The sequence below is a fragment of the Hyla sarda genome, chromosome 2, assembly GCF_029499605.1.
Source record: "Hyla sarda isolate aHylSar1 chromosome 2, aHylSar1.hap1, whole genome shotgun sequence".
Taxonomy (NCBI): domain Eukaryota; kingdom Metazoa; phylum Chordata; class Amphibia; order Anura; family Hylidae; genus Hyla; species Hyla sarda.
Window position 1 is genome coordinate 255,128,968 of NC_079190.1, and position 27,343 is coordinate 255,156,310.

At 41.7% G+C, this 27,343-nt stretch overlaps 1 protein-coding gene across 2 annotated transcripts in view; it reads right to left on the bottom strand.

The window, feature by feature from the left end:
• The window catches only part of CSMD2 (CUB and Sushi multiple domains 2), a 1,018,208-nt gene that overhangs the window by 191,753 nt on the left and 799,112 nt on the right, over window positions 1-27,343 (bottom strand). For both annotated transcript variants that reach the window (XM_056557006.1, XM_056557007.1), the window contains 4 exons: window positions 13,899-14,037; window positions 11,554-11,741; window positions 5,974-6,162; window positions 4,654-4,770 (listed from right to left, as the gene is read on the bottom strand). In XM_056557006.1, the coding sequence (XP_056412981.1) occupies window positions 4,654-4,770; window positions 5,974-6,162; window positions 11,554-11,741; window positions 13,899-14,037 (633 nt within the window). The remainder of the gene's footprint in view (window positions 1-4,653; window positions 4,771-5,973; window positions 6,163-11,553; window positions 11,742-13,898; window positions 14,038-27,343) is intronic.

The following is a 27,343-nucleotide window of genomic DNA, read 5'->3' on the forward strand; positions in this document are numbered from 1 at the left end:
CATTACAAAAAAATTAATAAACTGTCCTAGATACATAGTACACTTTTTAAACAATCAGGGTCTGAGTATTCAGATCTCAACCATACACTAGAACGATCTAATAATCTCAAAGGGGTATTCCACTGGCCAGCCTTCAGATGTAAATGTTCCAAATGCTATTTTTCGCGCTGCAGGGGTTGGTCACGCCCCTAGTGATGTCACAGCCATGCCCCCTCAATGCAACTATATGGCAGGAGGCATGAAGGCTGTCACATCCCCTCCCATAGACTTGAATTGAGGGGGAGTGACCATGATGTCACAAGGGGTGTGGCCGACCCCCGCAGCCCGAAAACAGCGTAGGGAACATTTACGTCTGAACGCTGGCCAGTGGAGTACCCCTTTAATGTGGATGTACTTGTTAACTACACAGGATTAAGAAACCTTATGTACCTTTTATTCCATTACTCTATTGCCGGTGATATTCTCTAACAAAAACAATATATAGGAACATAGAGGGTCAGTAATCAAAGCCTGTGCAAAGGAAAAGTGGAGTTGTTGTCCATAGAAACCAATCACATTGTTTGTTTAATTTACTAAAAGGCCTCTGAAAAATGAAAGAAGCATCTGATTGGTTGCTATGGGCAACTGGTTAGCTTTTCCTCTGCACATGTTTTGAAAAAAACATCCCCCTTGTTGTGATTTTCATGGAGTGGTGCTAAGAAGTGACTAGAGTTAGCTGTTGTGTGTATAATCTCTTTTTGATACCTTTACTATTTTATTGCATATGGGTAGAAATGAAAAATTCTATTCGGCGATTCACCGAATTATCCGAAAAAAATAGTTTTGTTTCAAATTTATTTACGGCAAATCTCTATTAAAAACAGCTATTTATGGCCTACAGAGAGCCTCGATAGGTATGTAGAACACTTTGCATTGGGTGTGTGCTGGGTTAGTGAAATAATACTGTTATTCAGTATGACATGAAGATTAGAGGCATCGCTATTAGAATCACTGTCACAGAGTGGCACAATGACAGAGCCTGGAGGTGGCATCAGCATGAGGAGACCATATAGTGGCTGAATGACACAGCGTGGATATGGCGGCAGCATGAGAAGATCAAATAGTGACTGAATTACCCAGGCCATAGGGCTTCACAATTGAAAAGATTAATGATATTTTTTAACGTTCAAATTCAAGATTTCAAATACATGAACCTAAAAAGTTTTATTTAATGTGCCAGCAGCATGAGGAGACCACATGGCGGTACAGTGACACAGCCTGGAGGTGGCAGAAGCATGAGGAGACCATATAGTGGCTGAATGACACAGCCTGGAGTTGGTAGCAGCAAGTTGAGTCCATTTAGTGGCTGAATGACACAGCCTGGAGGGGGAAGAATCATGAGGAGACCATATAGTGGCTGAATGGCACAGCCTGGAGTTGGCGGCAGCAAGAGAAGACCATATAGTGGCTGAATGTCACAGCCTGGAGTTGGCGGCAGCAAGTAGAGACCATATAGTGGCTGAATGACACAGCGTAGAGTTGACGGCAGCATGAGGAGACCATATAGAAGCTGAATGACCCAGCCTGGAGGGGGCAACAGCTTGACGATACGATAGGGCTTCACAATTGAAACGATTAAAGATATTTTTTAACATTTAAATATAAGATTTCAAATGAACATGAACCTAAAAAGTTTTATTTAATGTGCCAGCAGCATGAGGAGACCACATGGCGGTACAGTGACACAGCCTGTAGGTGGCGGAAGCATGAGGAGACCATTTAGGGGCTGAATAAGGCTGGGTTCACACTACGGTTTGTCATTACGGTTCCCATATACGGCTGGGAGGAGGGGTGGGCGGGGCTTAATCGCGGCACCCGCACTCAGCCGTATAGGGAACCGTAGTTAATGTACTTCTATGAGCCGACCGGAGTGAACCGCAGCCTCCGGTCGGCTGCTTTTTCGGCCATATGCGGTTTACCGACCACAAGCAAAAACATTGTCAACCACGTTTTTGCTTGCGGTCGGGAAACCGCATACAGCCGAAAAAGCAGCTGACCGGAGGCTGCGGTTCACTCCGGTCAGCTCATAATAATACATTAACTACGGTTCCCTATACGGCTGAGTGCGGGTGCAGCGATTAAGCCCCGCCCACCCCTCCTCCCAGCCGTATACGGGAACCGTAATGACAAACCGTAGTGTGAACCCAGCCTAACACAGCCTGGCGTTAGCAGCAGCAAGAGGAGACCATATAGTGGCTGAATCACACAGCCTGGAGGTGGCGGAAGCATGATTTGATCATATAGTGGCTGAATGGCACATCCTGGAGTAAGTGGCAGTAAGAGGAGACCATATAGTGGCTGAATCACACAGCCTGGAGGTGGCAGAATCATGAGGTGACCATATAGTGGCTGAATGGCACAGCCTGGAGTTGGCGGCGGCAAGAGGAGTCCATATAGTGGCTGAATGACACAGCCCAGAGGTGGTGGAAACATGAGGAGACCATATAGCGGCAGAATGAGACAGCCTGGAGTTGGCAGCAGCAAGAGGACACCACCATATAGTGGCTGAAAGGCACAGCCTGGAGTTGGCAACAGCAAGAGGAGACCATATAGTGGCTGAATGGCACAGCCTGGAGTTGGCGGCAGCAAAAGGAGACCATATAGTGGCAGAATGACACAGCCCAGAGGTGGTGGAAACATGAGGAGACCATATAGCGGCAGAATGAGACAGCCTGGAGGTGGCAGCAGCATGAGGAGAACATATGGTCTCAGAATGAGACAGCCTGGAGGTGGCATCAGCAGCATCAGGAGTCCTGAAAGTGACCCGGTGACATAGTGGGATGGTGGGTGGCAATACCAGTACTCGGTGACTAAGGTGGGTGAAAAAAAGAGAACTTGGCATCAGATGTGTGGCATCAGGCGGGTGGGAGGATCAGAATAGTAGCTGAGGCAGGTAGGCAGAAGAAAATGGTCTCTTTTGGAAAAATTTTAGTGTGCACAAGTAAGTATTGAGGATATGCATTACGTAAAACTTAACTTTTAATAATATTCTTAGGATAAAATATACGTACCCAATTTTTTTTTAAATGAAACAAAAGGAAAGGTGTGCAAAAAACACCATGTGCCACCTACACCACCAAGCATTGATGTGATGCAAAGACCTCTGAAAGGTGGAAGGGAACAACGTATGGTCCATTGTAACCAGTGGGGGTAAAAACTTCCCCTGTAAGGCCCTACTCTCGCATTATTAATCCCTTCTTGGCAAGTGTTACTCGCCCTAAAAAGGGCGGCCCCACACAGGAACCTCTCCCTATTTCCACCTACAAACACTGCCATTTCCCAGGGCTTTTAGGCGGAAATAGGGAGAGGTTCCTGTATGGGGCTGTGATGAAGCAGGCTGGACCACCACATCGGAGGCACGGTTCTCCCTTATGAGGGGAGTACAATGTACTCCAGAACGCTTAAAACAGTATTTGTCTACAACTTCAGCAGGTATGTACTTTTGGCTGGCAGGTATGTACTTTTGGTACACCACTTAGATGTACGTACTATGTACTTATGGGGAAGTACAATGCGCTCAACTACACTTAAAAGAGTATTTGTCTAGAACAGCAGCAGGTGTGTACTTTTGGCTGGCCTTTCACGGTAACTAGGCCCTTAAGACTTTAACAAGAACAAAATGGTACACCACCTATGTACGCACAGCTCCGCTACTCAACCAGTATTAGGCACTAATAGCAGGTGATTATGCATTTTAGTGCTCTGCTCACCCTTACTGGCTGGCTACTATTAGCTTTTCAGTTGTTGTACATACCAGTGCTGCAACACACAGTCGCTGTGTACTACACTCAAAATTGCACTTTCTCTCTTTATCTCACTCCCTTCCCTATCAGTGCTTCTTGGCTGGATTTGGGCTTGAGGTGAATTGCTGCTGCAAAAATGCATTTCTGTGCAACGCACACTGCTCTCTGTCCCTCTCTCTCTGCAATAGAACGATGATGTGAGTGGCCACAAGATGGCTGCCGATTATATAGGGCTGTGACAAAACAGTGGTGGCTGGCTGCTGACAAGCTGCATGGGATTTATGGTCATCCCACCTACCCTTGTTCCCGCCTTCCCAGCATTCCTTTCCCCATGTTCTGACATGTGGAGCCACCATCTTAGATGCCCTGGAACCTGGACCTCACTAAATGGAGTTTAAAGAAGCGATTCGTGCGATCGTATCGCGGTGATATTCGCATTTGTTGCAAAGTGAATTTTTCCTAAAATCTGTAACAAATTCGGATTCTTCAGATTCAATTCGCTCATCCCTACATATGGGTATTAAATGTAAAATTTTATAAGCTGCATTCTGCTTTGCTATATATGATAATGTGGAATGACAACCCTAAGGATTTACAGGGTAAGTTGTAGTTATTAAATTGAGTTTCTGTAGGACACAATGTTGTTAGAAATCTTATTCATTTTTATTTCCATTCACATTGTGAACATAGGCTTCGTCCATATACTGTAGAAGTGGAAGTGCACTGGATGACTATTCATACTGCCATCCAGGTTCTGGGAGTATTAAAGTTATGTGTCCCTCCATGAACACAAAAAGTATGTGCAGGGAAATGGAAAAGGAAAAATGTGTGACAGATTGTTTTTTAATTAGAATGCAAAATAGGAGCTTACCTTTCCCATGGGAAGTTTCTATAGTCCAGGTACAATTCAAGTTATTGGGGTAAAAATCAGGAAAACCAGGAGATAGGATTGTTCCACTTGATCCTTGGATATAACCTCCACAAAGAGCTGCAAAAAGAATAAAAGATGTTGATAACTTATTAAAAGGCCGAAAACATTATGAATATATACATCCTAGTGGGCGGTGAAATTTTTTATTAAAATGCACCATAAATGCACCAGAAAAATGTATCCTATACATTTGACATAATCCGAAATCTATAATTATGTACACTGCTCAAAAAAACATAAAGGGAACACTTAAATAACCCAATGTTACTCCAAGTCAATCACACTTCTGTGAAATCACACTGTCCACTCAGGAAGCAACACTGATTGACAATCAATTTCACATGCTGTTGTGCAAATGGAACAGACAACAGGTGGAAATTATAGGCAATTAGCAAGACACCCCCAATAAAGGGGGTGCTTGCCAAAGGTAGTCTGACTGCCATTAGGTACCAAGATGAGATCCTCAGACCCCTTGTGAGACCATATGCTGTTGCGGTTAGCCGTGGGTTCCTACTATTGCAAGACAATGCTAGACCTCATGTGGCTGGAGTATGTCAGCAGTTCCTGCAAGAGGAAGGCATTGATGCTATGGACTGGCCCACAAGTTTCCCAGACCTGAATCCTATTGAGCACATCTGGGACATCATGTCTCGCTCCATCCACCAATGTCACATTGCACCACAGACTGTCCAGGAGTTGGCGGATGCTTTAGTCCAGGTCTGGTAGGACATCCCTCAGGAGACCGCCACCTCATCAGGAGCATGCCAAGGCATTGTAGGGAGATCATACAGGCACGTGGAGGCCACACACACTACTGAGCCTCATTTTGACTTGTTTTAAGGACATTACCTAAAGTTGGATCAGCCTGTAGTGTGGTTTTCCACTTAAATTTTTTGTGTGACTCCATATCCAGACCTCCATGGGTTGATAAATGTCATTTCCATTAAAGATTATTGTGTAATTTTGTTGTCAACACATTCAACTATGTAAAGACAAAAGTATTTCTTGCGATTAGTTCATTCGTTCAGATCTAGGGTGTGTTATCTTAGTGTTCCCTTTATTTGTTTTAGCAGTGTAGAATTACAAAATGTAAAGGCTATGGAGGTTATATGTGGTTTCTGTCTTTGATTTATTGCAAAAATATACTCTATAAGAACTCATATTATTGTAATAAAAGAATCTAGTCACTAAGATGTTCTGCTGCATCTGTATTCATGCACAGTTGTATGTCTTCACGTAAACTTGTATGTCAATATATACCTTCACAGCTTGGCAGTGGCCTGCTCCACTGAAAGTTGGGCTCACATTCCAGTGCCTGGTCATCACTGAGGGTGTAACCTGAATCACAGCTGAAAGTCACAAGAGCTCCAACATAAAAATCATTGCCATGTCTCTGACCATTGACTGGGATTCCTGGATCAAGACAGTGATCTGACTGCAGTTTTACAGCTAAAGAAAGAGAAGAAAAGATTGCGCTGTTAACAACAACAAAAATCATGGTAGTGATTACATATGCAACAATAGTCAATGAAGATGCAGTTCAAAGCTACTGCGATTTATCAATAGGCTATAGCCTACTGTACTTTTTGTACAAACCTATATAGAAAAGAAACTGTAGCAAGCAATAACGTAAGTGCAAATAATGTTTATTGATTAAAACTACAATAAAAGCAGGATTGGCGTCTGACAAACATGGAACATCTCTCATGTGGAAGCTGCTAGAAATGCCAACATAGCACCTCAAGTTATTAAATATCCATATATCGCAGCCTAACAAAGGTTAAATGCTGGATCCAAATACAGTGCATCATTGTATATACATAAAGTGCTAAAGTACAATACAAGCGCAGAATCACCGCAGCAAAATACCTACATGTGCAAGCAAGAAGTACAACAGAGAGACGTACTTTTTGTACACAACCATATTATTTTGTCATGTAGCCTTTTCTGTGCTTTCTCATTGTCATTCAGCGCATAGAGAAAATCGTCGAAAAACGACAAATAACATCATTATTTTTGCACAAGATTCAAGGATAGGGGATAAGATGTCTGATCGCTGGGGACACCCGCGATCTCGGCTGCGGCACCCCAGACATCTGGTGCACAGAGTGAAGTTCGCTCTGTGCCGGATGACTGGTGATGTGAGGCAGAGGCTCGTTTTGTCACTGCCATGTCCCCTCAATGTAAGTCTATGGGAGGGGGTGTGACATACTGGAAGGACTAAGATTTTTAAATGGAAGTAATTTAAAAATCTGTTTAACTTTCTGGCACCAGTGGATTAAAAAAATTGTTTTCCATTGAAGTACACCTTTAAAGGCTTCCTGGTACTCAAAGTATGTGATACTTTTTTGAGCAGCTTTAGTATCCAAAAAGTAATCTAGAAAGAAAGCATTAACTTAAAATCTTGGATGACAAGCAAAGTCACATTTTCCTACCAGATGTCTTGGAGCTAGAAAATACATTAATTAGATATTAGTATGGCTGCTGTCAGTGTGAATATAGTCAAAACAGGAATGTTCTTAACTATTTTCTGGGGCAGGTCTCCACAAGGTTATCCCAAGGCTGCAATCTCAGGCAGCACAGCAAGACTTAATTAAAAAAATGTTTATTTTTTTTATTAAGAAACCCATTAGAGATACTTCCATCTTGTTGAGAAATATTTTAACAAGCATGCTTTTTATAGTCTTTACTACATGATAAATATATCTATAACAATAAGCAGAAGATCATTTGTTCTCATTGTACAGAGCCCTGCTTGTCCTCAGTACACAGAGCCCTGCTTGTCCTCAGTGCACAGAGCCCTGCTTGCCCTCAGTGTGCAGAGCCCTGCTTGTCCTCAGTGTCCAGAACCCAGCTTGTCCTTAGTGTACAGAGCCCTGCTTTTCCTCAGTGTACAGAGCCCTGCTTGTCCTCAGAGTACAGAGCCCTGCTTGTCCTCAGTGCACAGAGCCCTAATTGTCCTCAGTGCACAGAACCCTGCTTGTCCTCAGTGTACAGAGCCTTGCTTGTCCTCAGAATACAGAGCCCTGCTTGTCCGCAGTGTACAGAGCCCTGCTTGTCCTCAGTGCACAGAGCCCTGCTGGTCCTCAGTGTACTGAGCCCTGCTTGTCCTCAGTGTACAGTGCCAGGCTTGTCCTCAGTGCACAGAGCCCTGCTTGTCCTCAGTGCATAGAGCCCTGCTTGTCCTCAGTGCACAGAGCCCTGCTTGTCCTCTGTGTACAGAGCCCTGCTTGTTCTCAGTGTACAGGGCCCTGCTTGTCCTCAGTGTACAGAGCCCTGCTTGTCCTCAGTGTACAGAGCCCTGCTTGTCCTCAGTGTACAGAGCCCTGCTTGTTCTCAGTTTACAGAGCCTTGCTTGTCCTCAGTGCAGAGAGCCCTAATTGTCCTCAGTGCACAGAGCCCTGCTTGTCCTCAGTGTACAGAGCCTTGATTGTCCTCAGTATACAGAGCCCTGCTTGTCCTCAGTGTACTGAGCCCTGCTTGTCCTCAGTGTACAGTGCCAGGCTTGTCCTCAGTGCACAGAGCCCTGCTTGTCCTCAGTGCATAGAGCCCTGCTTGTCCTAAGTGCACAGAGCCCTGCTTGTCCTCTGTGTACAGAGCCCTGCTTGTTCTCAGTGTATAGAGCCTTGCTTGTCCTCAGTGTACAGAGCCCTACTTGTCCTCAGTGTACAGAGCCCTGCTTGTCCTCAGTGTACAAACCCCTACTTGTCCTCAATGTACAGAGCCCTGCTTGTTCTCAGTGTACAGAGCCCTGCTTGTCCTCAGTGTACAGAGCCCTGCTTGTCCTCAGTGCATACAGCCCTGCTTGTCCGCAGTGTACAGAGCCCTGCTTGTCCTCAGTGTACAGAGCCCTGCTTGTCCTCAGTGCACAGAGCCCTGCGCACATACACATTGTTTAACTAATGTATATTACAAATATACGTATAATGTTATTTTCTACATTATATAAAAAGTTTTTGATAATGACAGGTACACTTTAATTATGCTGTTTACAAAAAAGTAGTCAACGACACTAATGTATATGGCAAAATCTGTATGTGTTCATTCATATGTACATTTTTACATTTGTTAATGTGTTTCTTTTCCTAGTCAAGTGTATAAAATGTTTATGTTAAACAAAAACATAGGCCTTGATTTACTAAGCGTGGAGTGTAGGTTTCTTTGTGGGTGTTAATTCCCTACAATTTTTTTTCCACAGTATTTGTTAAGGTTTCCCTACATTTTGCACTTTCCCTCAGCTCAAATCCACTACATTTTCTCGGAAACCTTAGTAAATATGTTGGGTTTTTGTGAAAATGTAGGGATCATGCCCCTTTTCTATGACCACGCCCCCTTTCCCGACGGCCATGCCCCTTTTTCGGGTTTTTCAGTAAAATGGAGAGTTAGTCGGGTTTTTCTTAACCTGTTCAGGATGCCGGGTGTATGCATACGCCCTGCATCCCGAGTCCTTAAGGACGTGGGGCGTATGCAAATGCCCGTGGGAATTCCGGTCCCCGCCGCTAGCCGGTTGGGGACCAGACCGGAATGCCTGCTGAAATCATTCAGCAGGCACCCCGGCACATCACCCAGGGGGGTCCTGAGACCCCCCCATGTCGGCGATCGCAGAAAATCGCATGTCAATTCAGACATGCGATTTTCTGCTATTCCGGGCTGATCGGGTCTCTGGTGACCCGATCACCCGGAATATAGCGATGATCGGAGCTGTCAGGGACAGCCCCGATCATCTTGAGGGCTAGGAGTGAGGTCGCAGAGCTGTGATCTCCTCCTATCCCCTGCCATTGGTCAGAACTGATTCTGCCCACCCCTGGATGTCGAGGGGATCGTAGGAAGAAGATGGAGGCCGGTACCTGCAGGAGAAGGTGCCTGGAGATCCCCGATGTTCGCTGGAGACTGCTGGATCCTGAGTCAGGTAGGGAAACTACAGTGGGGGGGGGAATTGAAAGTGAAAGTAAAGTGATCTTTACTGTGGCAACCACTAGGAAGGCCAAACTGCAACTCCTAGCATGCCCAGACAGCCAAAGGCTGTCTGGGCATGCTGGGAGTTGTAGTTTTGCAACATCTGGAGGGTCACAGTTTGGAGACCACTGTTACAGTGGTGCCCAAACAGTAGCCCTCCAGATGTTGCCAAACTACAACTCTCAGCATGCCTGGATTGCCCAGGCATGCTGGGAGTTATAGTTCTGTAACATCTGTCCCTTCAGATTTAGCAATTTTCATGAATTTTTTGAAAATTGCTGCTCTACTTTGAATCCCTCTCATTTTTTCAAAAAGCAAAAATATGTCAGTTTTATGATGCCAACATAAAGTGGACATATTGTATTTGTGAATAAAAATAAAATTTGTTGTGAAATTTATCCATTTTCCTTACAAGTAGAGAGCTTCAAAGTTCGAAAAATGCTAAATTTTTAATATTTTCATGAAATTTTGGGATTTTTCACCAAAAAAGATGCAAGTAACGCCGAAAATTTACCACCAAAATAAAGTAGAATATGTCACGAACAAACAATCTCAGAATCAGAATATTCGGTAAAAGCGTTTTCGCGTTATTATTTCGTAAAGCGGCGGTGTTAGAATTGCGAAAAAGGGCTCAGTCATTAAGGTGAAAAAGGGCTGCGTCCTTAAGGGGTTAATTCTGGTGCAAATGCTCGTGCAAATTCTGGTACAGAACCTGGCGCACAACCCAACAAAACATGTCGAGTTTGCAATAGTAAATGAGAGCCACAGTGTAAACCCAGGATAACCACTTTTTGCTGGAAACATGTATTATCCTTTTTCATTTGAAACAGACACAAACTTGTTCTCTTTGTAGTTAACTAAAAAGGATCCATGCAAGATGGCTAGGCATTGTTGCCTCAAAAGGATAACTTTCCCGAAAAAAAAAAAAAACTGTTGCAAATTATGGATAAATCTGAAAGGATACAGATGTGCCCCCCCCCCCCCCAGCACTCCAGGCTGCACTTTCTGTGTTTGGGCTTTGGCCCAAAGTCTGTGTATAAGATGGGGTAAATATGCTCTTGAGCTTTTTTAAGCACAAATAAAACATAGAAAACTTCATTTTTCTTTAAACAAAGTATATTAGAAATATTTTTTTATTTACCATAAGGAGTGCAATAGCAAAAATTTGTTTTAATGAGAGTACACCTTTAAGGAATTATGTGGTGACAGGTACATGGGCATTTTTATTATATTGTAATAAATTCTGTATTTGTCCTGGACCAGGACAGGAAAAATAACTTTATACAATGATACTAAATAACAGGATAAAGCAACACATTTACAACCATAACTATGCTCTTTGATGGGGAACAGAGCGAAATGAGCCTACAGAGTGAAAAAGAAAAGGATTGTGGGAAAAGGTCTCTTGGCAGCTCTTATTCAAAGTATAAGGAAAAAGAATCCAAATTAAGGAGGAATAAAAGCAGCTTTCTTATTCAATAATGCTGTCTAGAAGTCATTACTCTAGTTGTTATAGTAAAAGAAAATCAATAAAGATGATCAGACTGCAGAGCGTGGAACAGCTTCTAATAGATTTAAGTTCTCCAAATACCATGCAGCAGCACGGCTAACACAATAACGCCAATTTCGTTCTATTTGAGGGGTGCGCCACCCTCCCTGCTGAGCTCACAGCTACACATATATGAACAGTTCTTGCATGACCTGCTTCAATATTCATTCTTTTCATTTATAGTGAAATAAAAGCAACATGGCTCTTTTTAATTTTAATCTAAAATCGATAGAACAGACACAAATTCAACAGAAAATGCAGCAATTCCGAGCTGTAAGATGCAGTTATTCTGCAAGGCCATAGCAGTAGTATATAAAAGGCTATATATGGCTTACTTTCATATCGAATTTGGAACCCAACATCGGAGTGGCTTTTGTCAGTGCTGAAGAGGAGATAGAGGAAGTTGCTGGTACTGATCAGGAACTGGGGAACCTGTGTCCCGTCATAGACCCCAATCAATGGGGAAGAATAAGACTTTCCATCTCTCACCTCCAGGGTGTCATAATTTACTTCAGTCTTGAACCTGTGTGGACACACAAAAAAAAAAAATATATATATATTTGTATGTAGCATTTGGATCTTGAATGCATCCTCTAAAGAATGTTACAATATCAGTTCAGTCTCATTGGTTAAGTATAACGTCTAACCCAGTTGTATTATAAATATTGATACTAGTATTGGTAAATATGATAAAAATCAATGGTCTTGTCAGGTTATAAGTAAATTTATGTTAATGCCTGCATTGCCAATATACCTGCCATAAGCCGTTCTTTGCCATAAGCCGTTCTGAATAGGCAAATATTTCTTAATCCCAAGAAACAACTTAAAGGGGTATTCCGGGCAAAAACATTTTATCCCCTATCCAAAGGATAGGAGATAAGATGTCTGATCTTGGGGGGGGGGGGGGGGGGGGGCTGCTGCTGAGACGGCCGTCACGATAGGGGATAAAATGTTTTTGCCCGGAATACCCCTTTAATTAAAGTGACTGGAGAGGTGCAGCAGGGTGTAGGGCTAAATCATCAAAGTGGCTGCTGTATTCTCAGGGTCAGTGAAAAATCCCCACCAATCAAAAGTATTGGGATAACCTTGTAATGTAGCATCATTATGTGAGATAAGAAAATCCAGTTTTAACCATTAAACTTTCCTAGACCTTTAGGGATATTGCATAGTAACTGAAAATCAGCTTTGACCATTGTTGATAATGAATATCACTATTTACCAATTAACTAACTGCTAAGACCATGTACATGTATACATCAGAGGTGTATGCTGGCAGTGTTTCCCTTTAACGTATACACCAGAAGTATGCTACTGTAAGGCTAAGTTTCCACTTGTTTTTTTTTCTGGCAGTTTTTGGATATCTGCCACTGCAGTTTTTGAGCCAAAGTCAGAAGTGGATCCATAAGGGAGGAGAAGTGTAAGTTCTTCCTTTATATGTCCTATTCCTTATGAATACACTTCTGGCTTTGGCTCAAAAACTGCAGTGGCAGATATCCAAAAATTGCCAGAAAAAAAACCAAGTGGAAACTTAGCCTTAAGCCATACATAGTATACACAGATTATGGATGCCTGTATGTGGTACATAGCCCTATTCACGCTAGGTACGCAAGCATTAAAAAAACGATTGTGGGGTCTGTTTTTCTGTTAACAGGTCTCAGGTTATTTTTAATAACTTCTTGCTTAGTAGGCTAGTAATAATTTATTATTAAACATGTAAAATACAGAGTACATCAACTAATCCAAAATTCTTATAGTCCTTTTTTTATGACACAGAACTGACTAATAGTCACACAAAACTCACATAAATAGAGGCAAAAGACTAAATAGTATAAAGAAGTATAAATCTTCTACTATGGCTGACAAATCATCCCGCATAACTGATTATCCAACATCAATCACATCCTGTTCATTCCAGATTAAACACATTTTATTGTATAATGTTTTAAATCTTTTTGAATTTACTTTGACTTGCTTAAAATGTCTCTATTTTGAAATTTAATTTATGTGAGAGATGTATCAAAAGTGTAGTAAAATGCATGGATTAATGACTTAGAAAAATAAATAATATATAATAAATAAAGCATTTTATACCAAAGTAAAGATGTTCCAAAACAAATTTGATGCAACAGAGTTAAAATTTTAAATATGTTTTAAACTTGTCTGTAAACTTGTCTGGGTCAATGGCTTTTGTTAAGTAATTTGGTCGGGGGCACTCATGTATAATTAATGTATTTATTTATGGGGCACAATGTGTTTTGCATTTTAATATTTTGCTCATGTGCAACAAATTTATTAACAAGTCACACGGCCTTTATAAATATGTCACACATAAGCAAATCAGCTGTTTTCCTCCATTCTGTTTTCCATTTTGAGATTTTGCTTGTGTAAGATAGGGTTAAGCTGGAGTAAATGTATGGCATTTTTTGATGGTGTGCGACTTTTTTCGACAGTCACACATTATAAATCTCTGATTACTGAAAGTCATTTTTGAAAATGTGCTTATATAAGCCAAACAGAATTTTCTCGCTCTTCTCGCTCGGCCGGTCAAAAGTCGCACAGAAAAGTGCCTAGTTACCTGTACGACATTTGAGAGACAAATATAAGCAAAAAATATATAAAAATCTACTAGATGCTTTTATAAATGTCCCCCACTGTGATCAGAGTTAATGCATTAACTTACTTGTCAAATGTGATTTTTATGGGGTACCCAGGCTGCGCTTCAAGTACCCAAACACAGTTCAAGGAGTCCTTGTAGAACCCAGGCCACCCAGGGGACAGAATCATTCCACTCGGAGCAGTCAGGTGTCCACCACATGGGGCTGTTGGAAGAGATATAGAGTATTATGAAAACAAATGTTCCAACTGTAATACTATAGCAAGAACATGCATACACCCAACTATAATAATAATAATAATAATAATAATACACAAGATATATTCAGTGTGTTTGGCTATGTTCACACGCCAGAGTTTCTGCAATGAATTTATAGCCAATACACTTCAATAGGATTCACACAGCAGAATTTCCACTGAAGGAATTCCATTGACGTGAATTGGCTATAAAGTAATGCAGAATTCCATGCAGAAATTCTGCCATGTGAACATAGGGGGAGATTTATCAAAACCTGTGCAGAGGAAATGTTGTCCAGTTGCCCATAATAACCAATCAGAGCGCTTCTTTCATTTTCAAAGGCCTTTTCAGAAAGAAGTGAGCTGAACTCAGCAACTTTTCCTCTGGACAAGTTTTATTAAATCTCCCTCATAGCCTTTAAACTTTTTTATTTAAATGAACTGGTGCCAGAAAGTTAAACAGATTTGTAAATTACTTCTATTAAAAAATCTTAATCCTTTCAGTACTTTTTAGCAGCTGTTTGCTACAGAGGAAAGTCTTTATTTTTTTAATTTATTTTTTGTTTTGTCCACAGTGCTCTCTGCTGACACCTGATGCCATATCAGGAACTGTCCAGAGCAGGAGAAAATCCCCATAGCAAACCTATGCTGCTCTGGACAGTTCCTGACACGGACAGAGGTGTCAGCAGAGAGCCCTGTGGACAACACAAAAAAGAAATTCAAAAAGTAAAGAATTTCAAAAAGTAAAGAATTTTTCGCATACAGCTGCTAAAAAGTACCAAAAGGATTAAGATTTTTTAATAGAAGTAATTTACAAATCTGTTTAACTTTCTGGCACCAGTTCATAAAAAAAAAAAAAAAAGTTTTCCACTGGAGTACCCCTTTAAGTTCTTCCATAAGTAAGCATATATATGGTATATCATTTTATGTATTTAGAAATGTTAAACCCCCACAAGACATCTTCTTTACCACTCACAAATTTACCCTCGTGACGTCACGGCCTGCCCCCCCAATGAAAGTCTATGGGAAGGGGGCACGACGGCCGTCACGCCTTCTCCCATAGACTTGCATTGGGGGGGGGGGCGGGATGTGATGACACATGACAGGCGTGATGTCACGAGGGGGCGGGCGTGAACACAGAAGCCCGCACACAGTGTTCGGAACTCAATGTTCCAGATGCTGGGGAGCAGAGTAACCCTTTAATAGCAGAGGGTTGACTCTCCTGACAGCTCCGGTCTCTTAGTGAACAAAGGGTTGTGACTGTTGAGGTCCAGCATGTTTTATTGCATTTCCCCTTGATGGTAGAGGTTAGGGGACATTTAGGCTATCGCCATTTACATCAGATAGTCAGCCTAAACCAACAAAATCAGCAAGATGGCATGAATGGAAAAAGATAAAATGCAATAGAAGCACAATCTTTCTTATCTTTTTTCCCAGTAAAAGTCTTAAAGGAAAATGTAGATCTATATATTGTAAAAGATTTCTCATTAGTTTGGCTGCAAACATATCACAACAGATTCATTACAAAGGCATTCTGAGTCCAGGCAAGATATTCAATGTTATAAACTCTGCTACATCTCTAGCTAATGTATAAAAAGAAGTTTCACTCGGACTTGGTGAGAAGTCTTTACAGCATGAGTTGATAGCGGTAACATCTCCCACAGGGGACAATGTGATTTTCGACGTGTCCCGGTTGGTCATTATATTTGTGAATTACAGGATGTGTGTAATGAACAGAGTAACAAACATTGCTCAAGGAAGCTTTTCTGTCTTCTGTTTTTGGCTCACCTTCTATAACCTTTCCCTTTGACGTAGAAACAATGCTATTTTGGTAGGGGTAATGTCCAGTAATATCTGTTGTTCAGCTAGAAGGTGCAAGTCGTGTGTTTATTTTATGATCTTGTCTTATAGGTTGACACCTATTGGCAGGTTAAATACTGACCTGCCTCCTGCCTGCACCATTTGATGTGTTGAGTATGAAGATCCCGTTGCGAGGAGTTATTCTTAGCCTGGTTTTATTCCTCTATGCCCTCATTTACGATTGCGTTGTGCATTTACAAACCTCTTGTGTACTGCTAAATGTTAATGTTTACAGCAGTTGGAAAGATACATCAGGACCAGAATTGTCAGTATTAAAATCGCTCTCATCTTCTAAGCTGTGATATTGCAGGATAAAACAATATTTTATGCCTATAGAAATGGGTTTACAAAAATAAGGGCCTAGATTCTTTATCCCTTCAAGAATACGTGCTGTCAGGAGGTGCCCATGCAATACTCTTAATAGGAGCAGAATGTATGTGAGACTTAAAGGGGTACTCACCTGGAATACATTTTGTTTTAAATCAAGTGGTGCCAGAAAGTTAAACAGATTTGTAAATTACTTCTATTTAAAAATCTTAATCCTTCCAGTACTTATCAGCTGCTGTATGCTTGTTACATATGCTTGCCCGCATGAGAATCCCAGCCCGTCACTCACCACACTCTGCTGCCGCCTCCTCTTTTGTGTCCCAGATCTGGCGCACGCATCCCCGTCTCCTAGGGAGTGCACGTGCTGGAGCTCCAAAATTTAAAGGGCCAGTATAAAGTCCCTGCACCTCCCCCACTTCCCTGCCAGAACTTCAGTGCCCCTAGCCTGAGATTAAGCATTCCTTATTGCCTATTTACCTTACCCTTGTATCCAGATCTTCCCGCTACGTTATTTGGCCTCGCACCTTTGCGGCCTGCCTTGACGTTTTACTACGATTTGCTACGTTTTACTATGCTACCGCCTTATCCTCCTGTACCTCGCCTTGCCCAACTACCTGTGTGGTCGAGCCGTGTCAGGGGTAGCGACCTGTGTGTTGCCTCTGGTGAAGACCAGCAGCACCTTAGACTCCACTCCCTGATATGGTCCGAGTCATCAGTCACAAAGGTTAGAGGATCCACATCCAGCTCCGTAACCATGCTCCACAGGAAGTGCTTTTCTTTTAGACTTTCCTTTCTGTCTGATGATCTCTGCTGACACCTCTGTCCATTTTAGGAACTGTCCAGAGCAAGAAAGGTTTGCCATGGGGATTTGCTCCTACTCTGGACAGTTCCTAAAATGGTCAGAGGTGTCAGCAGAGAACACTGTGGTCAGACTGAAAGGAAATTCTAAAAGAAAAGAACTTCCTCTGGAACGTACAGCAGCTGATAATTTCTGGAAGGATTACGATTTTCAAATAGAAGTAATTTACAAATGTGTTTAACTTTTTGGCACCAGTTGATTTTAATTTTTTTTTTCCAGTGGAGTACCCCTTTAATTTTTTTGTAGAGGATACTTGACTTGTTATCACTGTGAGTAATAGAGATGTCTACTTATTTAAAAAGACAGGTTTGCAGTGGCCATATGTCATTTTTATTGGAATGTTAGGGCAACAGGCAAAGGCCAGAGACACAGGTGCAGGGTCATGTGCATGGGTAATAAAAACTATTTGGAGGGGCTGCAACTCAATTTCTTTGGAAGTATGGAAGAATGAAGCATCATTGCACATTAAAAAACAGCCTACTGACTACTGGGTAATGTCCTTTTAGCAGAAATGTGAACAACAGACAGTCCCCCATTTGAGTACGAGGGCAATGCCAAGTGCATGGCTGTGAGCCAGATACCTGTTGCCCATCTTTCATAATTGCATTCATGAGACTAGAACTATTGAAGTAATGTGTCTACCATGTAATATCATGATGTGTAATAGTCCCACTGGTTGAGATGTTATATTTTTCAGAACAATATTTTTTTTTACTATGAATACAGCAACCGATTATTAGCAGTGCTAAAAGAGACCCAGACTTTCAGCAAGTAATGCTAAAAATGAGCATTTGCTTCCTTTGCTACATTCCTCTGCTATTCTACTCTTAATTCTGATATTATTATACCGTCATAAGGTGTAGCCGTAAGGGTTACAATAAATTGGCAAACAATTAGAAGCAACTGACCTCTGTTTTACAATAGTGAGAAAGAAAGGGAAGGGGGAAATGTCAAAAATATTGACAGGAAAGGGTTAATCGCCATTGCATTTTATAAGCCAGTCAGGGCCTAGCAGGTCTCCAGGATAAGGTTAGCTAGTGTCAGTCTTCATTGGTTTGTGTATAAGTACCAATTAGTAGAGGGTCATAATTGCAGAGCTCTATAATGTGTCAGTGATAATAGGTTATTAGAATCTGCTCGTACTGTTACATTCTTATTATCTGCATGGAATACAGATTTCCACTATGGGATCTCCGCACTGTTCAGGCATCACCATGGACAGAACGTTTCACTACAGGTAATAAAAAGGAAACTATATACAGAATGGCTTTTAAATACAATATATTAATCCCTTTGTTGTTAGGTTTGTTAATGAGTTCTGTGGCTAATGAAGACTTTGCAGATATTATTGTATTCTTCCAATCAATACATAAAAGACCAGGTAACCGGACAGATGTGTAGTTGGCGTCACGCAACTATGACCCTTGGCTCTGGTGAACATGGAGAACTCCAGATGTAGTAACCACCTTTAAAGGGGTACGAGAGCTCTTGACATCATAGCCCCGCCCCTCATGCCATCATGCCCGGCACCTCAATGCAAGTCTATGGGAGGGTGCGTGACAGCCTTCATGCCTTGCATTGAGGGGGCAGGACATGGCATTACGAGGGGGTGGGTCTATGACGTCACAAGCTCCTGGCACTGGCTCCAGCATTCAGAACAGTTTGTTCCAAACGCTGAGCAGCGGAGTGCCCCTTTAACAGGGATATTGTATGATGCTGCTTAGAGGTTCTGCTGGGATCATCTATATTGGTTTTATTAAGTATCGGAAATGACATTGGTCATTGGGTAATACAGTTTTTTTCCCTTGTATAGAAGTGTTATTAGTGATTAGTGTTGAGCGGCATAGGTCATATTCGAATATTCGCAATATTTCGTGAATATATGGACCAATATTCATCATATATTCGCAAAACTTGCATATTCGCATTATTTGCGGCCTTTTTTTTACTATGCACCATAAAATTTGCACGCACATTCACCATAAAATGTGCATGCGCATGCGCAATATCTCGTGATAAAAGAGCTAAAAGAAGGGAGGGATCAATATGCGCGAATATTCGCAAATGCGAATATGCGCATATGCAAATTTTGGGGCGCCAGCCAGTCTGGCACAGTAACTAGTATTGGATTCTTGTTTACACCACAAGCTGGAAGCAGGGAAGGATGATCTCTGTGATGTGTACTGTGAAAAAATATGTGAATATTCGAATACACGAATATGCGATAGTCACGATAAATATTCGCATTGCAAATATTCACGCCCAACACTATAATATTGATCTGTGTATAGTGGTTTCTATTTAATATAGTATAATGGTATTATTTAGTCACTGCAGTAGTAATATGTCATCCTGGTGTGATTGTATGTGTGTGACCCTGGTAAACAGTGATGTATACACTGTTTGTATGTACTCCACTGGCTGCACCCTGCTCTCAGCATTGAGCTTTAGTGTTGGGACTTGACCCTGTGTGTGTGTGTGTGTGGGGGGCTGACTTAGCTGCTCACTCACAATTGTGATCTCCATATTTACGTCACTGCTTAACAGCAAATGTCAGAGAAGTGAAGGATTGGGAATGTTGTACTTCAACTGTACAATCCGTTTGTTTATGGGGTTATTATCTTCTGCCAGTGTGATGTCATAGCCCTGCCCCCTCATGATGTCATGCTCCACCCCCTCAATGCAAGTCTGTGGGAGGGGGTATGATGGCTGCCACGCCCCCTCCCATAGACTTGCATTGAGGGGGCGGGGCACAATGACATTATGGGCGGGGTTATGATGTCACAAGCTACCGGCACCACCTCCAGCGTTCGGGACAGTTTGTTCCAAACGCTGAGCAGCAGAGTACCCCCTCTTCATTTAATCCCTACACCCCACTGTTTGGTGCAATGGACAAGCCCATAGTTTGGTTCTAAAATAGAAAAAATTACTTCTGAGCACAGTCTCTGTATTATTTATTCTTATCTTTCCGGAATTCACTGTATCTCCAAGGCACATCATTTCTTCAGCAGGAAATGAATAATGGATTTCCCTATAAACGCTGTACTGTTAGATACAAATAAATGGCCAAATTATTTTATTTATTTTTTATTCATTTAGTTATTCAGACTTAACTCTTTCATCACCACACTACATTTCTGCGGCTCACTTTTTGCGAGGAGCACTTGTTTTGCTTCTGCCATGTACCACTTGTTCAAGAAACAACCTTTAACCCCTTAACGACCACGGACGTAAATGTACGTCCTGGTTTGGCGGGACTTCCCGCACCAGGATGTACATTTACGTGCTGTGTATGACCGTGAGCATCATACACGGCAGGTTCCGGCTGCTATCAGCAGCCAGGGACCCGCCGGTAATGGCCGACAACCGCGATCACGCGGATGTCCGCCATTAACCCCTCAGATGCAGTGATCTGTACAGATCACGGCATCTGCGGCAATGCGCATAATAAAATAGATGATTGGATCACCCGCAGCGCTGCCACGGCGATCCGATCATCTGTAATGGCGGCCAGAGGTCCCCTCACCTGTCTCCCGGCGTCTCCTGCTCTGGTCTGAGATCGAGCACTATACATAGCACTGAACAGTATTAGCAATCAAAAGATTGCTATAGATAGTCCCCTATGGAGACATAAAAAGTGTAAAAAAAAAGTTGAAAAATGTAAAAATAAAAAGTAAAAAAAAAGTGAAAAATCCCCTCCTCCAATAAAAATAAAAATTTCCAGTTTTTCCCATTTTACCCCAAAAAGCTTTTTTTTTTTTAAATAAACATATTTGTTATCACCGTGTACATAAATATCTGAACTATCAAAATATAATGTTAATGATCCCGTACGATGAATGGCATAATTGTAAGAAATAAAAAAAATCCAAAAATGCTGCTTTTTAGTCACATTTTATTGAAAAAAATAATAATAAAAAATGATATAAAAGTTTTATATATGCAAATGTGGTATCGATAAAAAGTTCATATGACAGCGCAAAAAATTAGCCCTCATACCGCCTTATATATGGAAAAAGGAAAAAGTTGTAGGTGGTCAAAAGAGGGCGATTTTAGATTATTGATTTTGTACAAAAGTTTGAGATTTTTTTTAAGCGGTACAAAAATATAAAAATATCTAGCCATGGGTATCATTTTTATATTTGACCCACAGAATAAAGAACACAAGTAATTTTTACCTTAAATTGTACAGTGTGGAAACGAAACCCTCCTAAATGTGCAAAATTGTGGTTTTCATTTAAATTTCCTCCCTAAACAATTTATTTTGGGTTCGCCATACATTTTACGGTAAAACCAGAGGTTTCATTACAAAGTACAATTGGTCACGCAAAAAACAAGCCCTTATATGTGTCTGTAGATGGATATATGAAAGAGTTACGGATTTTAGAAGGCGAGGAGGAAAAAAAGAAAATGCAAAAATAAAATTGGCCTGGTCCTTAAGGTGAAAATGGGCTTGGTTCTTAAGGGATTCTCCAGCCATAACAAACGATTGCCTATCCTTAGTGCCACATTCCCTTCATCGTTTACCAGGCAAAGCTCTATACTTTTAAGAGTGCCTGGGCCTGGCATTACAGTTCAGAGTTCCACTTAGGCTAAAATACCAGGCACAGACATTACTAAGAGTGAAGAGCTGTGCATGGTAAACAATGAAGAGCACGTGACACTGACCCCTTAGTCAGCTGATCTACAGTTAGAGCCATTGATCTATCATTTTTTCCTCTTGTGGATTTTGATTAATATTTTTTTTATGTCTCGTTGTTGTTGAACACTACTTATGAGGAGAGGATCCACTATAGTATATAAGGAGCAGAGTTGCTATTGGCAACAGGCAGTGCAGCTTCCCGCTTCATATCCACACTGTGGAGCCTAGCTCAATATATTCTGAGACATAAGATGTGACATTACCAGCTTTGTTATGTTTATCAACCTGGGGACACCCAGAAATTGTTATGTAAATGAAGCCTTTTAAATGTTCCTATAGAATGTTGTAATGCCCTTAAGAGAAATAGAAATCCTTAAAGGGGTTATTCAGAATAGAAAGACAGAGTTAATTTCTTCCAAAAACTGCACCACACCTGTTCCCAGGTTGTGTGTACAGAAGTACAGAAAAAATATTACTCTATGAAGAGCTCTGCTGTCATTCTTTCTTGCATATAGATAAGGTTGTGTATGATATTACAACTTAGCTCCATTAACTTCAATGGAACTGAGCTGCAGTAGCACACGCAACCTGAAGACAGGTGTGGTGCTGTTGTTAAAAGAAATCAGCTCTGTTTTCCTAATCCTGGATAACCCCATTAACTAAACTAAAGGAAAGGTGACAGCAGACAAATCTGTATACTACTGTGTCATCAGAATGGTAGAATGGTGCAAAAAAGATTGCAAAAAAAAATGGTCTCCGGTGGCGCTGCCTTGTAGAGATCGGAATGAAGCTTCAGTCTTATAATTAAAATCTCATTTATTGTAACATAAACTGAGATGAGTTCCCCCTTTCTCAATTGCAATAATTACAGTATAAGTTGCATACAGTGAGGTGCCATTTATACAAGAAAACGGCGCAAAAAACAAAAACTCAGTACTGCCCACAAAGGGGCGTTACGAATAAAAATCACATTAACTGTTAAAATTGCATATGAGCAATTTCCTAGACATATTATACAAAGACATATATAAAAACAAAGATGGGTATAAAGAACATGTGGTTATGCAAAATCATGTTAATATTGTATAGATTTGTAATCTTTTATGAGCGTGCAATGTATTACAGTGTAAAGGTCCAAAAAACAGGGTTGGACTTTGGATTAACCAAGACGAGGCTTGGAGTTGGATGTATACGTCATATCTGGTGCTGGTACGCTAGTTCATTCACAAAACATAGTGACCAATCAGCGTGGAGCCGCTCATGACGTCACTATTGTTAGTAGCCAATGGAGCATGTTATCGGCTGGGGGAATGTACGTCGTAAAAGTCGCTCTTTGTATGGTAAATACGCTGACCAATCACTATGAAGTACGGAGCAAGGTGGCCAATCAGAATCACTTGTATTCTGTCAATGGAAAGAGACGCGAGACGCCAAAAACAGTCCTTGTTTTTCATTCTTTGGCCATATACATTGAGGACTAAAATTGAATGTACAGAGATCTTACTTCACCACGTGGTAACTCACACACAAGCACATGCACACATATACACACACACATACACACGCATATATATTCACACACACGCACACACATACACACACACACACACACACACACACAAATACACATATATATGTTCACACACAAACATACACACAATTACATACACACACATACACACATAAACACACACACATATATGTTCACACACAAACAGATACACACAATTACATATACATACATACAATTACACACACACACTTACATACACACAAACACATATACATATATTCACACACATACACAAACACACATATATTCACACACACACACACACACACATAAACACATACAATTACACACACTCACACATACACAAACATACACACACACACTTACGTACACACACATACATACGAATACACACACACACTTACATACACACGTAAACACACACATATACAATTACACACACCTACATACACACACACTTACATACGCACATAACACTCACAAACACACACACACTTACGTACACACACATACATACGAATACACACACACACTTACATACACACGTAAACACACACATATACAATTACACACACTTACATACACACACTTACATATACACATACGCTTACATAAACACATACACAATTACATACACACTCACACACATACACACAATTACACACAAACATTTACATACACACATACACATAAACATACAATTATGTACACAAACACATAAACAACTACACACACTTACATTCACACATACACATAAACACACAATTACATAAACACACACACACATATACAACTAAACACACACACACACATACATATACACACACACACACATACACACAGACTCACTAATTAACATTAAAAAAACACAGAACCAATTACATATTTTCATTCCACTGAATCAAACCATCACTAATTCAAACAAATGCAAATCTCAGTACGGCTACATCTTTACAAGACGATTCAGAGGAAGATGGCTTTTAACTGCAAAGAAAGTTCTTTATGACAAACCTAGTTCTAATGGCCATGGCTAAGCTTTGAAGAATAATGTGTTTTTCAAGACTTGTTGTTACAGATTAGCGTAAGGAAGCTATAAATAATATAGGGAGCAATGTAGAAGACAGGGAAAGTGTATGGTGCCAGCCCTTTACATGTTGGATTAGGGCCCGTTCACACTGAGGAATTCACGAGGAATTTACACAAGTAATTCCTTGTGAATTCTCAGCTTGAAAAAATACAACATCTCTTCTTCCCATAGAGCTTAAAGGACACCTGTAGTGCAAGACTTTTATATATCCCTGTGCCCGGGCCTCAAAAATAAACAAAATAAACTTGAACTCACCTTCCTATGTTCGCCTGTTGGTCTGATACAGGCCTCACGGTCCGGCGGTGCTAACCTCATTCAACTTCCTGGGGACGGGGACGCCGCAGAGCCGTCGGCGTATCACCAGAGCTCCTTACATGGCAGTGGGCTCAGCCTATCACCGGCTGGGGAGGGACATCGCTGCGGCCGGTGACATGCCGACGGCTCTGCAGCATCCCCGTCCCTAGGAAGTTGAATGAGGTTAGCACTGCTGGACCGTGAGGCCTGTACCGGACCAACGGGGGAACGTAGGAAGGTGAGTTAAAGTTTATTTTGTTTATTTTTGAGGCCCGGACACAGGAATATATAAAAGTCTTGCACTACAGTTGTCCTTTAAAGTATTTTGTTCTTTCTTGTTCAAACTGCGGAAATTCCGCTTGTGTAATTCCGCAGTGAAATTCCTCTCCGCTTGAAGAAAGAGTATGTTCATTCTTCAAGTGGAATCCACAGGCAGAATCTCATAGAACTCAATTGTAAAAAAAAAATTCCATCCGCCACTGCTTTCATGTAGAATATGCACGGAATTTGCGTGGAGTTCGCGAGAAAATTCAGCGCAAAAAAGGGAAATTCGAATTGGTGGTTGTCGTCCAGCAAAAAAGAAAACAAAAAACAGTTTCCTCCTATATTTCCGTGCTGAATTCTGCGTGTAATTCCGTGCAAGTGTTTTGCAGAAAAGGAAATTCTGCGGCGGAATTTTTAAGCGAGAATTCCTTGCCAATTCCTCAGTGTGAATGGGGCCTTATAAAGCAAAGAAAATATATGCATAAACCAGATTTCCACGAAGGAGATTTATCATTGTTTTCAAACGTATGGCTTTAATATGACAATTTTTTTTTTTACTTACTTTTGCTTACATGCGACCTATTTATCGCATAGTCACACGACCTTGATAAATGAATTACACGTGAGTAAAACTCGGGAAACCTGCTTACAAAAGCATTTTTTAAAGCAGAAAAGTTTTTCCTTATGTTAATAGCTGACGTTCTTTATCAACCCTAACGTTGCTAGAGAGTGACGGGGAGGGGGGGGGGTGGCGTACCGTATCGGGTGACACCCTGGCTGGCCTGACTGGCCCTAAATAGCCATACCATGGTGACCAACAACGGGAAGAACACCTTGTCTGCGCTGCGACAAGGAAGCCTGAGACATGCACCCTGCATGGCACACGTGTTCAATTTGGTTGTCAAGCAGTTCCTGAAGTATTCCCCCCATCAGCATGACAACCTAATAATGGGAAGGAAACTTTGCATGCACTTCAGCCACTCATACACCGCAAAGCACACCCTCCTTGAGCTGCAGCGTCAGAACGGCATCCCCCAACATAGTCTGATTTGCGATGTTTCCACACGTTGGAATTCCACCCTCCATATGTTGGACAGAGAAAAGCCATCACCGATTTCTTGATGATCCAAGCGGATAGGGATACTCCCCTGTGTAACTTCAATGTGAACCAGTGGCAGCTCATACGCTCAAACCTGCCATTTGCTCAGGCCCTTTGAGGAAGCCACATTATTAGTAAGTCACCAGGATTACGGAATGAACAACGTCATTCCACTGCTTCATCTACTACAACACGTTTTGGAAATGATGGATGGTAAGGGCCACATGAGCCCTGTGGGGGCTGAACTGGAGGAGGAGGGGAGGGTTACAGTGGAGCACAGTTTAGGTTTCGCTAGATAGGCGGTTATTCTAATCTGACCGGAGAGGAGGAGCAGGAGCAGCTAGAGGGTTATGAGGAAGGCGAGACAGAGGACCCATACACACCGTGGCATTATAGAGTGGAGATAAAGGCAGGGAGTCCCTCTGAGTCACTTGCACAAATGACACGATGCATGCTCACTTGCTTGCATAGTGACCACCGAACTGTCACCATTCGGCAGCAGGATGACTTCTGGCTCTCAACCTTATTGGACCCTCGCTACCGGCACAAAATGGGGGCCTTTTTTACACCCACTGAGAGGGAGGACAAACTGACCTACTACATAGGCATCCTATGTAGTCAGTTGGCCGATGCCTATCTGCGCTGTCGTCCATCCTCTCGCATGTCTGACTCGGGGGGCCTCTGCGCTCACCTTCCATTACCATGCTTGTTGGGGGGGGGGGGTAATGGTAGAAGCGGTACCAGCTCCATCAGCAGCAGCCTGAGTCTACAGTCGCTGATGAGTAGCTTTCTTCAACCGCATAGTGAAGCAACTCATCTGCAGCAGCTAGACCTGGAGAAGGACCTGAACCAGCAGGTGGTGGCATACCTTGACACGCCCATGCCAACACACCTTGAAGATCCTCTGGACTTCTTGGCAGCAAAACTTGATTTGTGGTCGCAACTAGCACTTCAACTAGCACTCTTATGAGGCCGGATGAAGTTCCATTGCACGAAATCAACCGATTAATCGCCTCCTGAGCTTCCCTTATAGATCTCTGCCTTATGAATATGATTTGAGCCTCGCAGCAGTCAGCGTTTGAACGGTGAGTTGCCGGACTTATTCCTTTCTTACATATATTGTGTGTACTACTTACCTGGGTCCTGGTTTGAACAATGGATTGCCACTATCATGCTTATTAAGTATATTGACTATTTTTGATATGCTCTTACATATTTTTGCACTTTATATACCGTTAGGTGCCACCCTTTTTTCTTTTTCTGTATTAATTATATTATTTACAAATCTGTTTAACTTTCTGGCACCAGT